General features: G+C 39.4%; 1 protein-coding gene across 1 annotated transcript in view; it reads right to left on the bottom strand.

The window, feature by feature from the left end:
• The window catches only part of unc13d (unc-13 homolog D (C. elegans)), a 21,445-nt gene extending 5,895 nt beyond the window's left edge, over positions 1–15,550 (bottom strand). Inside the window, exons 1-25 of the mRNA XM_047376837.1 lie at positions 15,431–15,550; positions 14,641–14,667; positions 10,898–10,954; positions 10,738–10,794; positions 10,548–10,655; positions 10,413–10,472; positions 10,165–10,231; positions 9,420–9,600; positions 9,296–9,340; positions 9,144–9,215; positions 8,986–9,055; positions 8,796–8,900; positions 7,771–7,863; positions 7,585–7,685; positions 3,744–3,861; positions 3,237–3,358; positions 3,071–3,161; positions 2,930–2,986; positions 2,252–2,349; positions 2,018–2,069; positions 1,791–1,921; positions 986–1,103; positions 579–731; positions 382–477; positions 101–307 (exon numbers count right to left, since the gene is read on the bottom strand). Of these exons, the coding sequence (XP_047232793.1) occupies positions 101–307; positions 382–477; positions 579–731; positions 986–1,103; positions 1,791–1,921; positions 2,018–2,069; positions 2,252–2,349; positions 2,930–2,986; positions 3,071–3,161; positions 3,237–3,358; positions 3,744–3,861; positions 7,585–7,685; positions 7,771–7,863; positions 8,796–8,900; positions 8,986–9,055; positions 9,144–9,215; positions 9,296–9,340; positions 9,420–9,600; positions 10,165–10,231; positions 10,413–10,472; positions 10,548–10,655; positions 10,738–10,794; positions 10,898–10,954; positions 14,641–14,667; positions 15,431–15,490 (2,346 nt within the window). The 5' untranslated portion in view covers positions 15,491–15,550. The remainder of the gene's footprint in view (positions 1–100; positions 308–381; positions 478–578; positions 732–985; positions 1,104–1,790; positions 1,922–2,017; positions 2,070–2,251; positions 2,350–2,929; positions 2,987–3,070; positions 3,162–3,236; positions 3,359–3,743; positions 3,862–7,584; positions 7,686–7,770; positions 7,864–8,795; positions 8,901–8,985; positions 9,056–9,143; positions 9,216–9,295; positions 9,341–9,419; positions 9,601–10,164; positions 10,232–10,412; positions 10,473–10,547; positions 10,656–10,737; positions 10,795–10,897; positions 10,955–14,640; positions 14,668–15,430) is intronic.

Here is a 15,550-nt window from a genome sequence, read left to right as displayed (position 1 = left end):
TTGGTTTATCACATAAAGTCTAGGTAACACACTGAGGTTTGTGGTTGTAACGTGGCACAAAGTTCAAGGGGTGTGAATACTTTTACAAAGTATGGTATACCTGTTTCCCAAGAGTGTCTAATGCTGATCGAATCTCTTTGCAGAGGATGCTTTTAGCTTGCAGAAGCTGGGAATGCAGCGTGTTTTCAAACTGGCTTTGCCCTATCACACTTTGTGTGCAAATGCGAAGCCCCTCCCAGTTGAGCTGAGTAGGAAGCCGGGTCAGCACCGAACGTAAGTGCTCCAGGTCGTTCACTACAACACACAGCTGGAAAAGAAAGGAAAAACTGAGACACATCGATAAAACTTTGCAGAAGGGTTTCTAAATGAGCATGTGCTTACCATGTTGATGGCACTGCTGTGGTCAGAGTTCTCAGACAGCACCCGGACCCTCTCCTTTAGGAGGTGACAGTAGTTTACTACAATCTTACATACATCCTGAAAACATAAAAAGTAGCAGAAATAGTGAACAGTCTATCTTAGACTACTGGTTATTTAACCATTAGGCCAAAGGCCACATTAACAGCTGTACACTGTACCTCAGTGAGTTTGACCATGAGCATGAAGCCCTCCTCAGGGTCAGGCCAAGACAGCTGCTCCCACAGCTGGCAGATTGGCTGGATACATGCTACCAAGTCTACTGCGGAGGAGCTGTGCTTTATGGGGACTGCACCAGTTTGCAGTGGCTGGAGCTGATTGGACAACCTAGCTTTAGTTAAATGTTCATGTAACTACTATTGGAAGCAGTGGTGGTTCTTGCATGGATAGCATCCTGGCTGAGCCCTTTCTTTTGCTCCTTTAAAATACTAATATTATTACTATGTGTGGAATTACTCTTGTCTGCCCCTCAGGCAAAGCTGCCCCAGGCATTAAGCTTTATCGCCCATCACCAAAAACCACCACTGACTGAAAGACATGCTATAATGAGATAATGAGACCGTGTTACCTGGTCAACTTGCACCGCCCTCACCACTCGATCCTGAGTGGTGCTGAACGCCTGGTTGAGCCAATATGGCAGAGCCTCCCTGAATCCTTCATGAAAGTTTGTTAGCTGGAGTAATCCCCTGAAAATACAAATGCTTTACCTTTCACATCACATGTTTTGATGAGGGTATAGTATAATTGTTGTTGTCTTTGCTTTCTGTTGACAGCATTTCCGTTTTATTTTGTATCTACCTCTTCTTTCGTATGATTTTTTTTGTTTTAATAATTGTGTTTATCTAGTTATAGCCACCATAACAGCTGTTTTTTTTTTTAACACAATGGTAATAAAGTGGAAGTATATATAAAACATAAATGAAAATCTGAAAAATGTGACATGCATTTGTTCCTTTGTTTTTAGCCCCTTTTGCTGTGATAACCCTTAATACAATCCCTCCACACATCACATGTTGTATGGATTACATGTCCAAAATGTTGGATTACATGCAAAATGTCTAATGTGGCAGAAAACTAACAGTGCAAATCCGCCTAACTACACAATGTCCGCAGCGAAACATGCTGTGGGGTTGTTTTCTACAGTAGGTATAGGAAACCTGATTAGAGTTAATGGGGAGATGGGTGGATCTAAATGTAACCTGAGGGTTTCGTTTCAGCACATTCTGATGCGTTAGAATGGCCTAGTCTAAGTATGGACCTAAATAAAGCTGTTGCAAGACTTAAACATGTATGTTTAGAGATGCTTATCTAACACCAACTGTTAGGATAGATCAAAAATACATCATAGGAAAAACAGGCCGATGATTTCAAACCTTTTCTGCAGGAAAGCCTTGTTTTTGTGGATGGCCTGCAGGCTCAGGTAAACAGGAAACAGGCTTTTGGCAAGGTTCAGCTCCATTTGGCCGTCCATTATAAATAAGGTTTCTTTCACTTCCTTTGCGAGCTATGGTGAACAAGAACCATGGCAAGTGGGAGAAATAATAGGCAATAGCTACATGTCCATGGGGCATGATCTTAACATGTTCCATTTGCAACTTACCAGGGAGTCAAACTTCTGATAGACAACAGTGAAAACATCCACTTGCACAGCGCTACAATAAGGAGAACAGATGAGTATTACTCATATAGGGTTTTATCACAACATACAAGTATTAGCAGAGCCACCTACAGCAAGTATTGTACAGGTTTCAGTTTTGCCACTGGCGGGAAAGTCAGTGTTTGTCTTGAGAGAAGGCAGATGACAATTAAAATAAATTATTTTTGCTCCTCTTACCTGACAAAAACTCTGTTCCAAATGTCCTTGTTATGTTTTATGTCTTCCTGTACTTCGACAATGAGCCTGGAGAGGGCGCTCCCAATCTCTGTCAGGTCCTGTGTCAGCGGAGAGCAGAAATTGCATTTGCGTGGCAAGTTGGCAACATATAATCAAACCCTACTCCCACACTGCCATCTCTAAATTACATTTTCATCAAATTAGACAGACACAAAAATGCTCTTATTTATCAGAACTGAGATCAAATCTTTACAAAATAAATCCACAATAACCAAAAAATACAGAGTTTTGGTTGGAAAAACAATTGAGAACCATGTATCATTTTCCCTCCGCATCACAATCAAGATTAACTATGTGTATTTATCACAGAAAATAAAGAACACTGATTTTGCAATGCCCTGTATCTGGAGAGCTAAAACTGAATACACATGAATGTGAAGTATCTTCCTTTCAGCCCTGCATGACTAATTGTTCAGATATCAGACTGTGCAAGACACAAAAAGTAATTATAGCTAGACAGCATTGACTTTTATATGCCTGCTTTAAGAACCCTGTTAAGTTTAACTTTGTATTATTATCATTATTAGTAGTAGCAGCAATAGTAGTACTATTAGTAGTAGTAATAATACACATTTCCAATCTGTGTATTTCGACCTTAGTAAAGTTATATGATGTTACCTTGGTCATAGGCTGATGCAAACCCTTTTTGATGGTAAACCACTCCTCAGTACCTGTCTGATATAAAATATCATATTTTAAGATGGTTTATTACATAATAGGAAATGTGCACTCTAAAATATAATCGCAAAGATACTTCACCTGTATGGCATCGAAGACTCCCTCATGAAGCTCAAAGTGGGCTGGGTTCAGTTTCTGAAAAGCCTGAGTCTTACAGATTTGGACCAAGATCCTGTGATAATAAAAAAAACACACGTTGCATAATATGTGCTCATAATTAGACCATTTCTATTCCAAACAGACATACCTAAGCAGTGTGTGTAATTTTGGAGTTGCACTGGGAGTTGGGGGGAAGATGTCTCTGTATTTGGAAACCAAACAGAGTCCATACTGCAGAAAACCATGAAGAGAATCTCCAAGTTCCTGTTTCTATTAACAGAAAGTAACACCTTACACAACATGCTTCTGTGCTGAAATCGTAACTTCTAGTTCATTCTATAATTTCACAGCAAGCACACATCTAGAAACAGTAGCACAGCCAATTCAAACAAGCTACTTATGCAAATAGTTTCTTTTCAACATAGAAAACTGTAAGCTTGTAGATACAATCAGGTTTTAATGTGCAGCATGAAATAGGAAGTACTCAGATCCTTTTCTTTGGAGCATTTATACCAGGGAATGACTAGCAAAGGATTGTGATATCAGTACAGTATTTGTTTTTTGCAGTATGTGTCTTGCAAATGTTGTGCATTTAGCTACAATTTTACTATTATATCATACTTTCTGTCCCTGACAGTGAGTTGTGCATGTATACCTGCTGGTAGGGCAGCTCCTGCTGATGCCAGTGGTACTCTATGCTGGTGAGCTGCTGGAACAGCACAGACGAGTCCACCTCTAACGTCTGGTACAGCTTACTGTAAGCCACCCACTTCCTGGCAGCAGTAAACAAAATCACAATCATAATTATTCAGAGCAGGCATATGACAGAGAGCTTATACGTATTGTTGTGACAACTAAGCTCTGTTAAAATTATTTCGCAAAATTTTATGTAAAATATTTCCCGTAAATACATTCCCCCAAGTGTGATTGTATGGGTTACTTATGAGACGTCAGTGTCTTAGATGGGGAATCAGAGTGAAATTCTCATGTGGGAAGCAGGCTAGCCGCTTTTTAGAATAGTCCCAATTTTGGGAGGAATTCCCATATTCTAAAACAGTCGTAACCACATAAATTAATGCTACATTACTGGGATAGATCTGAATTTATGAAGTGAGGTTAAATGTTACACACGGTTAGTATCTTACTTGCAGTTGACAACTTACCATCTTTATTTGATATAAATCCACATTACTTGTATCTAGCGGCTAAAGCTAACAGCTAGCCCCAAAAGAGGCCAAGACCAAAGCGGACTTCTACTCTTCTAAAATAATTCTCCAAAAAATTGTTCAACCTGAAAACTAGCAGGCAGTGTAAAAATGAATAAACCATTGTTCATTTGAATTGATAGAATTATTTAAGTTTTGCACAAGATTCACTTTTATAAACAATATTCAGAGAGGAAACACTTTGCACATTCTGCTTGTGCTTCACACAGAAAGATTGTTGGTGGTCCACCTCCTCCAACTTCTATAGGTCCTTCTCAAAATATTAGCATATTGTGATAAAGTTCATTATTTTCCATAATGTCATGATGAAAATTTAACATTCATATATTTTAGATTCATTGCACACTAGCTGAAATATTTCAGGTCTTTTATTGTCTTAATACGGATGATTTTGGCATACAGCTCATGAAAACCCAAAATTCCTATCTCACAAAATTAGCATATTTCATCCGACCAATAAAAGAAAAGTGTTTTTAATACAAAAAGCGTCAACCTTCAAATAATCATGTACAGTTATGCACTCAATACTTGGTCGGGAATCCTTTTGCAGAAATGACTGCTTCAATGCGGCGTGGCATGGAGGCAATCAGCCTGTGGCACTGCTGAGGTCTTATGGAGGCCCAGGATGCTTCGATAGCGGCCTTTAGCTCATCCAGAGTGTTGGGTCTTGAGTCTCTCAACGTTCTCTTCACAATATCCCACAGATTCTCTATGGGGTTCAGGTCAGGAGAGTTGGCAGGCCAATTGAGCACAGTGATACCATGGTCAGTAAACCATTTACCAGTGGTTTTGGCACTGTGAGCAGGTGCCAGGTCGTGCTGAAAAATGAAATCTTCATCTCCATAAAGCTTTTCAGCAGATGGAAGCATGAAGTGCTCCAAAATCTCCTGATAGCTAGCTGCATTGACCCTGCCCTTGATAAAACACAGTGGACCAACACCAGCAGCTGACACGGCACCCCAGACCATCACTGACTGTGGGTACTTGACACTGGACTTCTGGCATTTTGGCATTTCCTTCTCCCCAGTCTTCCTCCAGACTCTGGCACCTTGATTTCCGAATGACATGCAGAATTTGCTTTCATCCAAAAAAAGTACTTTGGACCACTGAGCAACAGTCCAGTGCTGCTTCTCTGTAGCCCAGGTCAGGCGCTTCTGCCGCTGTTTCTGGTTCAAAAGTGGCTTGACCTGGGGAATGCGGCACCTGTAGCCCATTTCCTGCACACGCCTGTGCACGGTGGCTCTGGATGTTTCTACTCCAGACTCAGTCCACTGCTTCCGCAGGTCCCCCAAGGTCTGGAATCGGCCCTTCTCCACAATCTTCCTCAGGGTCCGGTCACCTCTTCTCGTTGTGCAGCGTTTTCTGTCACACTTTTTTCTTCCCACAGACTTCCCACTGAGGTGCCTTGATACAGCACTCTGGGAACAGCCTATTTGTTCAGAAATGTCTTTCTGTGTCTCACCCTCTTGCTTGAGGGTGTCAATAGTGGCCTTCTGGACAGCAGTCAGGTCGGCAGTCTTACCCATGATTGGGGTTTTGAGTGATGAACCAGGCTGGGAGTTTTAAAGGCCTCAGGAATCTTTTGCAGGTGTTTAGAGTTAACTCGTTGATTCAGATGATTAGGTTCATAGCTCGTTTAGAGACCCTTTTAATAATATGCTAATTTTGTGAGATAGGAATTTTGGGTTTTCATGAGCTGTACGCCAAAATCATCCGTATTAAGACAATAAAAGACCTGAAATATTTCAGTTAGTGTGCAATGAATCTAAAATATATGAATGTTAAATTTTCATCATGACTTTATGGAAAATAATTAACTTTATCACAATATGCTAATATTTTGAGAAGGACCTGTATTTCACTTGTAAGCAGACATCAACCCCACTGCAAATAACCACACAACGCAGACATCATGACTGGTTGAAGGTTTATGAAATAGCATTTCAATAAACTGCTATACTGTTATTTGAGACTGAAGTTGTTTTAGATGGTACATGTCCTCTCTGGTTCTTGGCTCTTGTCAGACTAGTTGTTAGCTTTAACCTCCACGCCCAACTAATATGGGTTTATACTACATGAAGACTCCATGAGCGCTATCTATTGCAAGTAGAATGTTAACTGCTATTAACAATTTTCTTAACAGAATCACACTGCAAACTTTCTGAACTATACCTTTAATTGTTTAACACTTACATTTTCATTACACTGAAGTTTCTAACTGCAGTTTGCTACACATCAGCTATGGCTCAGTGTGACTGAAAAAGCATTTGGTTGTGGTGCTAAAAAGGTAAAGGTTTAGTCTATTTGGTGCTCCTCAATGAGTCCTTCTGAGAAGAAGTTAGCTAGACTCCCATAAAAACCATAACACTTATTGATATGGATAAGACCTCTATAATGGAGAAAACAGACAGCCTCTCCACAGACACGTGGCTTAACAGACAGCCAGCTCCACAGGGAAAAACTCAGCTTTGCGCATACACCTCAAGGACCAGGGACAGCCTTTTGAGGACAAACGTTTTCACATTTTGGATAGAAAAGATAGATGGTTTGAGAGAGGAACTATCTAACATTTCATCTTTCAAAAACATACAGTTCAGCAATAAGCCTAATGTCCAGTCACTAACGACACCTTATTTTTAGGGGAGTCTAAGCTTTGAACTGAGAAACATCTTCAACTACATGAACTGAAGTCCAGTTGATTTGTTTGTTTTTACCTTTTTTGGACATATCCCTGATTCTCTAAACTTAGGGTGGTGATATGATCATGGTCATGTGATAGTTCTCAGTTTGTGGGGAAATTGTGGCTGAATCAGTTCTAATTCTCAGTGGTTGAACCATAGAGGAGTGGAGAAAAGGTGCAATATTTTGTACAAAGTCATTCATACATTTTCTGTATTCACTCAACCTTTTTCAGGATTGCAGAGGGGGATAATAAGGTAATAAGTCAATCGCAGGGCTCACTTGGACCTCGCTGATGTAGGAGCACATTGTTGTGGGGCATGGTCGGATGAAGTGGTTGGTTTATGAAAGGCCAAAGTGGCCTAAAGAGCAGTTATTCTTTCGGCAGACCCTCCTTCTTTGAGTTTTCAAACTCAGCAGTTGCAATTGTGTGGCAAAAGGTGAGAATATTGCCAGATTTGATTCAGTGTCCAAATAAATCTAATTTATCCACATTCATAATGGCACAATTCATGCAAATTACAAGGTCAGTATTCGCTTCACATATGGTCTAATCACAAAAGTCTATAAAAAGAAAAACATGGTGCTTACGCCAGATCTTGTAGAAAAGGAGAGAGATCGTTCTGCGTAGCGTAGAGTTCAAGCAGAGTCTGAGCCTCGCCACACAAGGCCCCTTTCCATGGAGCAGAACTCTGCACGAGAAAATGTAAGACTGGGGTTAAATAGGAGAAAAAAGCCAGAGCCCAAAACACCACTAGGAGAAAGTATGTGTTGCACCTGCTGCTTTGAGATGTAAGCTTGGACAAACTGCTGCAGAATCCCACAGTAGTTGGTGTAGGCACTGCGACCGGCGCTCAGAGTCCCATCTCTCTGCCAGTCACACAAAAACACAAACAGTATGTGTTCTGATAGCTGCTACAAACATGAAGATTTACAGTGCCTGGCACAAGTATTCATGACCTCTGAAGTTCACAAATCTTCCTCTTATGAAAAAATCAGATGAGAGTAAATTCCGCTTCATAGCCTACATGGAAAACGCAATGTGTGGTGGACAGCTAAAATGGCACATTACACTGAACACACCGTCCCCATGGTGCAACATGGTGGAGAAGGCATCATGCTATGGATATACTTTTCTTTTAACAGAGAAGTGGAAGCTGGTTGGAGTTAACTGAAAGATGAATAAAGTTTTTAGAGGGTGGAACAGACTTGAGACTGGAGGTAACCCTTCCAACAGGAAAACAACCCTAAACATACAGAGATACAATGAAATAGGTTACAGCAAAGCATGTTCATGTGCTAGAATAGTCCAGTCAAAGTTCAGAACAAATCCTGTGAGATCTGTGGCATAACCAAAGTGTTGTACACAGATGTTCTGAATTTAATCTGACTGAGCTTCTGTTATTTTGCACAGACAAATGGAGAAACATTTCAGTTTCCAGATGTTCAAAGCCGGAAGAGATATACTCTACATTAAGTCTTGCAACAGTGCAATAAAACAAGATTTTACATACTAAACAAGGGTTAAATACAAACGCACCCCACACTAGAGATTTTCATTTGTCAAATATTTTGACAAAACGTTTTCCTTCCACCTAACAATGATGTGCCACTTTGCGTTGCTCTGTCATATAAAAACCCACCGAAGTTCATGGAATAAGTAATTTGACAACATGTGAAAAAGTTCAAAGGGTACAAATAGTTCTGCAAGAAACTATTCACAATTGTACAAAATACTGTGTCCTCCAACAAGGTTCTAACAGCAACTGAGTCAGGATGGGTTTCATAGGAACATTTTTTACAGCTTTGTGGATGAACTTGAGGAAGAGGTGACACTGGCCACGATTAGGATACGTCTCCGTTCTGGGCTCCAGATTGTACCAGTTGTCTTCAGTGCAGTGGAGATCCTATAATGTTGTGACACAGTTGGGTTTTTTAGACTGAAAAGATATTTAGAGTAAAATAGGAGAACAAATTAAGAGTGTTTAATACCTGTAGTTTTAAGACAATATTTCCCAAAAAGTCATCTGTGCCTTTCTCCTTTTTGGCCTCCTTGATCATCCTAAGCAGAGCATTGATCAGGAAAGCAGGAACCCTTGCCAGATTTGATTATTAAAGCCATTAAATAAGTCAGAAAGAAAGTTGAGTACCTTCTTAAACTAGTTAAGTTGGTTTTGATATCTTCTAGTTTCTGAGTGAGAGACACCTCTTCATCCTTGTCCCTTCAGTGGAAGAACAGAAAGTGAACATATCTAAAAGTTTAATAAAAGGAGGCAAAGTAAAGTTTTTGGGCTTTTCTTACCACATTTCAAGGTGAAAACTGGTCCTCGTCAGATTTTCAAACTCTCTAAAGAGGAAAAACTAAAGATAATTAAAAACACAACTCTCCCTAATTCATTGGAAAAGTGCCACAAATTGTCACTCACAGTATGAAGGTTTGGTTCCAAATAGGGTTCAAGGTCTGCTTTTTAATATCGGTTTGGTAGATTTTCTCATGTGATACTGTGCCCTTTACAACATATTTGCTGGGTTTGGCTTTCGATCGGCTGCTCTTTTTCTCCTCCTCCTCTTCCAGTACCATCAGGAGGCAGTAAGGGTCACTAAAACCTGTAGAAAACAAATTTTTTTTAAATGGACAATTAGTTTACTAAAAATTACTCAAAATCAAATTCACATTGGAAAGAATTACATTTTAAGCATCTAACAAATATAAATTAAAGTATCAATGTCATCTAAACACAACATGGGTGAAGACGCTCTTAGTAACTTGATGCTTCTTCTATTTATCTTTTGTATTTTAAGGGGATTTAAATGCATTTGAAGGACATATAAGGATTTACGGCATTCACTTTAAAAAGTGCCCTGTGCATGTAAATCGCTAGCAAAATAAGTAAGATGCAGCCAAGCTTTAGCACCACTGATGATAGATGTTTTGCCTTTAGTGGTACTCAAAGACTGTTGTTAATTAACCGTGATGCAGAGCTAGTGTAAGTAAAAAGAAATCTGTGGAATACGCTAATTGCTGTGCTCGGTGACAAGCTAAATAACATAAAATACAAGCTAATAGTGTTTGTATTTGGGTTTTATGTGACCGACAGTGAAGTTTGCTATCATAAGCACATTTTTAAGAGACACAAAGATCTTGACTGTAGGGGCTAAGCAAGAACTTACCACTGACATCTTTTCCTATGATTTCCTTAGCTTCCTTAACGGTTACCATCAGGCAGTATACCGGTGGCTGTTGGGGGTTTCATGATTTGTCAGATACTTGGAAAATAGAGCGGTATCAACAATGCCAATGACTCAGTTTCCTGCACATGATATGTTAACATTCTTCATATGAAATCTATAAATAGATGTTGGGGTCTCAAACAGTTCTTCGAATGGAAAAAAAAAACATGCTGTTTTCCTTTTCTCACCTCTGTGTTGTGTACTATCTCCATCAGACTGCCGTGCTCCGCATCTGTCATAGTGAAAGCCTGGTAGATAGAAAGGAAAGAACCATCAGTCATCAGCCAAACCATGCCTGTTGTTACGTGCTGAATGGAGATTACCTCCTGGATGTACTGATGAAGCTGGCTGTCTGTGAAAACCTCAGCGGACGCTGGTTTGCCCATCTTATGGGAGATGGTGTACAGAAGCTCCTTATACAGAGGCTTCAGCTATGGACAGAAATCTAACTTAGTGACAGCTTAGGTGGTACAATACCATTTTCTTCAAGGTAAAACAAAGAGATGAGAGTACCTCCATCTCCTTGTGTCGTCTTGCCTTGGCCTCTGGGTTTTCATCTTCTTTTAAATCCTAAAACAATGAAAAGAGCAGTTTACTGCCTTTACTGTTTAAGGCAAAGACTAGTCCTGGACATTGATACACGTATAACTTAAGATCACAATGTGTTACTCACCCTCCTGTCTCTTTGTCTCCTCGTCACTCCGAGTTTACGTGAATGGACAGGAGAAAACTGTTAAGAGGCAGAAAAAAGAAGTCTAAAAAATTCAAACAAACATTTCAATCCAATAATGTAACTTGTGACCTGTTAAAAAATAATAGGTTTTAACACTAATAGATTTTAAGTATATTTTGTCAAAGCTGGCTATTTTGTTAACCAGGTGTTAGATTTTCTGGAATGTGAAGGAATGAGACAATTTAGTAACATTGAATAACCAAACCATGGTTTCACAGCATCACTGTTTTTACATAGAATTTAAAAACAAAAATGAACAGTATGACATAATTGCTAAAAAAATAATATACCATGGATTATTGCAAGAGTAATATTATCTAAAGGATTTATAATTTATGTTACTTTGATACGTAGCAAAAATAGAATAAACATAGTAGTAGTTTCAAGTCCTCATTGTGTAGAATATCATAGAATTTTGTTGTTCTCCTGCTTACTGCAGAGTAGCACTAGGAGTGTAACATACTGATATAAGCTTTGTTTTTTGTGTAATACCCGGTTGAGTAGTCAGCCTGCAGTCAGTTGATTTACAAACCTGGTGCTTGTAGTTTGCCAATAGTAGTTTTGAAACGTTTCTTTAATAAGAGTGATATGTTGTGCTGCTTCAGTTTCCATGTCATCAATATCTGCTTTCATAGCAACTTGAAATATTTCCAAACAGCCAAATCTGTCATTTTTGTAAGTGAGGGAGAAGTTCAGGAGCTTACTTTCAGCCAGCTGGCCAGCAGTGTGCAGCAGCAGGTGGGTTGGGGTAGTGCTGCATTATACCATGCTCCATTCGGCCAGAAAAAACGTTAATCACTTTCTGGCATCTCATTAAAATATTTTTAAACCATAGGAATGTATTATAGAACATTTTGGAGTTTTTCAAAACTGTTTTTCTTTAAACAATTGCTCCCTTTACATCTTTAGATCAACCCATGTCCAGTGAAAGTACGATTTCTAAAAAGCTACAGACATCCACAAACTGCAAAAACACCAGGTGTGGTTCACATTTAAGTAAGACTTTCATAAGAAAAAGGCAGGTTTAGAAGTCTCCTCAACCAATATTATCTTTCTGTCTGTGCCTAGGTGGCAGGCAGAGGTGGGACCAAGTCATTACTACCCAAGTCACAAGTAAGTCACAAGCCCTGCTGGAAAGCATCAGGCATTTCTGATTTGAGGGGGTGAAGAGGAAAACTTTAATGATGTGAGGAAACACACGATGAGATGAAGTCCACACCTCTGATGGCAGGTAACAAGGCACACTGCCACTATCTGCTGTCTGTGACAAAAGATGTATGTATTTTGTACACACAAACATTGGCGGTTGTTCTTCTAACAGCGTCTTAGCTAAGTAGTTCACTGTAAAGGTCTGCTCACATCTGCATGGCTTGGTGATCAGATAATTTACCGAAGGAATGGCCATGTTGATCTCATGTCAGCCTATAGGAACAGAACCGTACAGAATGCAGCGCTTTGTGCAGAACACCCCTCTCCTGTCCAAAACTGATCCAGCTACCTATAGTTACATTCTCCACAGCAATGCTGAGACTGATGGTGGACGGATAATCAACCCCAACCCCACCAATACAGTATATGTGTTCGTCTTCAGGTTGCGAAGAGACAGTGCAGACGGCCACTAAAACAGCAGAAAAACAGTTGTCTGCACAGAGGGCACAGTATGGTCATGCTTTCTTTCACACTGAAGCAACAGCATTAAAGAATAAAACTAATTTAGGAAACAGTGATCAGACAGGATAAAAACTATTTGCAATGCAATTACATAGAGTAATTGCAAACCTTAGTCCACTTCAGCTCCTCTGATGGTTATGGTCCTGTTTGGTCTCCTACACTTTATTGTATCATAAATCAGCTTCTTGGTTTTGTGGACTTTGAAAGATCGTCACACCACATGTCCAGGGTGTACACTGCCTCTTGCCCAAAGACTGGTGGAGATAAATGAACTTGATTTATATAGTGCTTTTGTCGTCACATTGACCATTCAAAGCGCTTTACGTTGGAGCCACATTCACCCAACTTGACCACAGTTGTATAGTTCATACCACCTTCATGCTAGTGCTTTGACATATCCATGTTCCAACATCTGCTCAACTGGCACATATAGTTCTGCCCAAACGTTTACATTCCCGGTGATGGAGTTGTTCCCAGAAACTCCTGCGTACTCGTTTGTTTTGGTAAAGCTAAGTCCTATGCTATACTGTTTTAGTAAAACTAAATAATAAAAGGAAACAGTTTCTTTCGCCCAGCCGGGGAGACGTGTCAGCCGAGTCACCAGAGCACTTCTGACTTTTCCTCCCCAAAGACAGAGTTTTTATTCAAAAGCAAGGTGTGTATAATTACAATTACAATTACAATTAAAGAAAAAACATATTTTTAGCTGAGTGTCAGTTGAACTCTTACACCTGGCATTCAGCTGTCTGTTCAACCTTCCCAACATTTCTGCTATTCTACTTTTAGACCTTCACAACATTCCTGTTATTCTGCAGACATGTACAGAAATGTCTTCACAGTTGCAGGGCAGATTATAGCCAAGCCAAACACACACACACACACACACACACCTGTTTTGAGCAAGCCACTAAGTTACACAGTACATTTCATTTCACACATTATTAAACCTAAGTTGAGCATAGCAATGCAGACCCTATTAAGTATTTTAAATATTTTCCAACACCGGGCAGGGATTTAATAGTTATGGCTATTAGAATATGAATACAACTTTCCTTTCACTCATTGATAGTTTTTTTTATCATCAAACAATTATGTTTGTTCTTTTTAAATGACAAGAGGAACTACCCAAAATACTTGGACCAAATGTTTACATAACCCGATAAATGTGGCCTGAGAGCATGCAATTCATAGACTTGAGGGGAAAATGACAGATTCTGTTAAAACAGAGTTGTGGTCACACCAAGAACAATTTTAGCCACAACTGGCAGGCAAACTGGTCTGCACGCCAAGAAAAACTAACAAATAATGTTTCAGGTGACACACAGGACTGAAAAATAGTGGTATAGCTGTTTTAACCATGTCCACCATGTCTATGATGAAAAATACAGGATTCCTACTGTAAAATACCATTGTGGATCACTGGTGGTTTCGGGATGTGTGTACAAGTGCTTTATATCAAACAATCACACAACCCTATCATTGATGTTGAAGGTGGATTACACGGTATTAAGAACTTGGAGTGAACCAAGAGTGACAGAAAAGTTTTTCATTATCATTCATATCTTAAAAATGGGCCAAAACAATCAGATAATCGGCCATGACATATAAACCATCTTGACCACCATAGTTCCTAAACAAATGTTGTCTGGGTTGGGATTCTTTTAGGCCAACAACAACAGTCCCAATGGTTCCCCTTGAATTCAATTTTAGATTTCTAATTGGATGACAGGATGACTTTAACACTGCTGGTTATATATAGATTCCAGTAATTTTATGACTGGATAAAGGTTATTTGGTACATAGTGCAGCACTAGAAACAAGCTAAAATATGCCTACTATAACAGTTTTTGTTTTTTTACAGTGTGTTTACGGTGTGTTTGTCCTTGAAGCGGCACCAGTGAGCATGTTGCTCTTAGTCTTGCCTTCAACCAAACATCTGTTTAACCTATTCAGACAATTCATATACATTATACTGAATGGATATAGTTTAAATATAGGCTGAACTTATTTACCTGTCTGTGACTTGGTGTGCCATGTTCCTGGAAAAAAATTGATCACAATACTTGTATAAATACATATAGGAAAATGAGAAGAAATGAAGGTTCACAACGTATTGTTACTAGATATATCTCTGATTAAAAAATAGTAAAGCTGTTGTGTTTCTAATAATCCCCCACTTGAGTCTGACTTCCTCTATCGCTGATTATAAAAATAACTTGGAGGGACTGTGAGGTGTTGATCAGCTGAATAGGGAATCTCACATTTTAAACATAAATATGCAAACACACGCACGGATGCAACCTTTTCATACATGTGTTCTAGCAAAAACAGCTCTCTGTGAATGTTTTTTCATAAGGCAGGAACACAAAATCCCTGTGAAGAGGCAATAAAGACCCTCTAAATTTATCGAACAGGACTTGTCAAACAAATTACAGCACACAGTTTGAAGAGACTAAAATAAGATTCATTTTATAGCATATGACCTAAATTTACACCTAACAGCACCATGAATCATAGTCATCAGACCCTAAAATAGCCATCAGGCGATGATGACTCTGTTTGGACAGACGTTTTAACACTGGAAAGTTCAGTTTTGTTTCTGTTAGGGCTAGCAAAGGAAACACAAACTGGAAAAGTACTGAACAAATACAGGAGCTGACACCCAAAGAAAATCTTTACATTTGATCATGTTGATCAATATAAGATCTCATGACAACCAGTTGGCAACTAACAGACTGCCACAAAATTGAGACACCATTTTCAACACATACCAGTTTTTTAAAGTGAATTGGTGAACTTTACCTGTTCAGGTGTTTGCAGTAAATTCTCTCCCTTTCTCATGTGCTCACTTTGACCTGCCATAATGATGCTTCTGTCTTATCATTAAGCTCCTTCCTGGTGAGCTGGTGTGCTCTGTGTGTG

This window comes from Girardinichthys multiradiatus, chromosome 10 (genome assembly GCF_021462225.1).
Source record: "Girardinichthys multiradiatus isolate DD_20200921_A chromosome 10, DD_fGirMul_XY1, whole genome shotgun sequence".
Classification (NCBI taxonomy): Eukaryota; Metazoa; Chordata; class Actinopteri; order Cyprinodontiformes; family Goodeidae; genus Girardinichthys; species Girardinichthys multiradiatus.
Note: the sequence above shows the minus strand (reverse complement) of the source record. Positions and strands in the feature narration are given on the sequence as shown.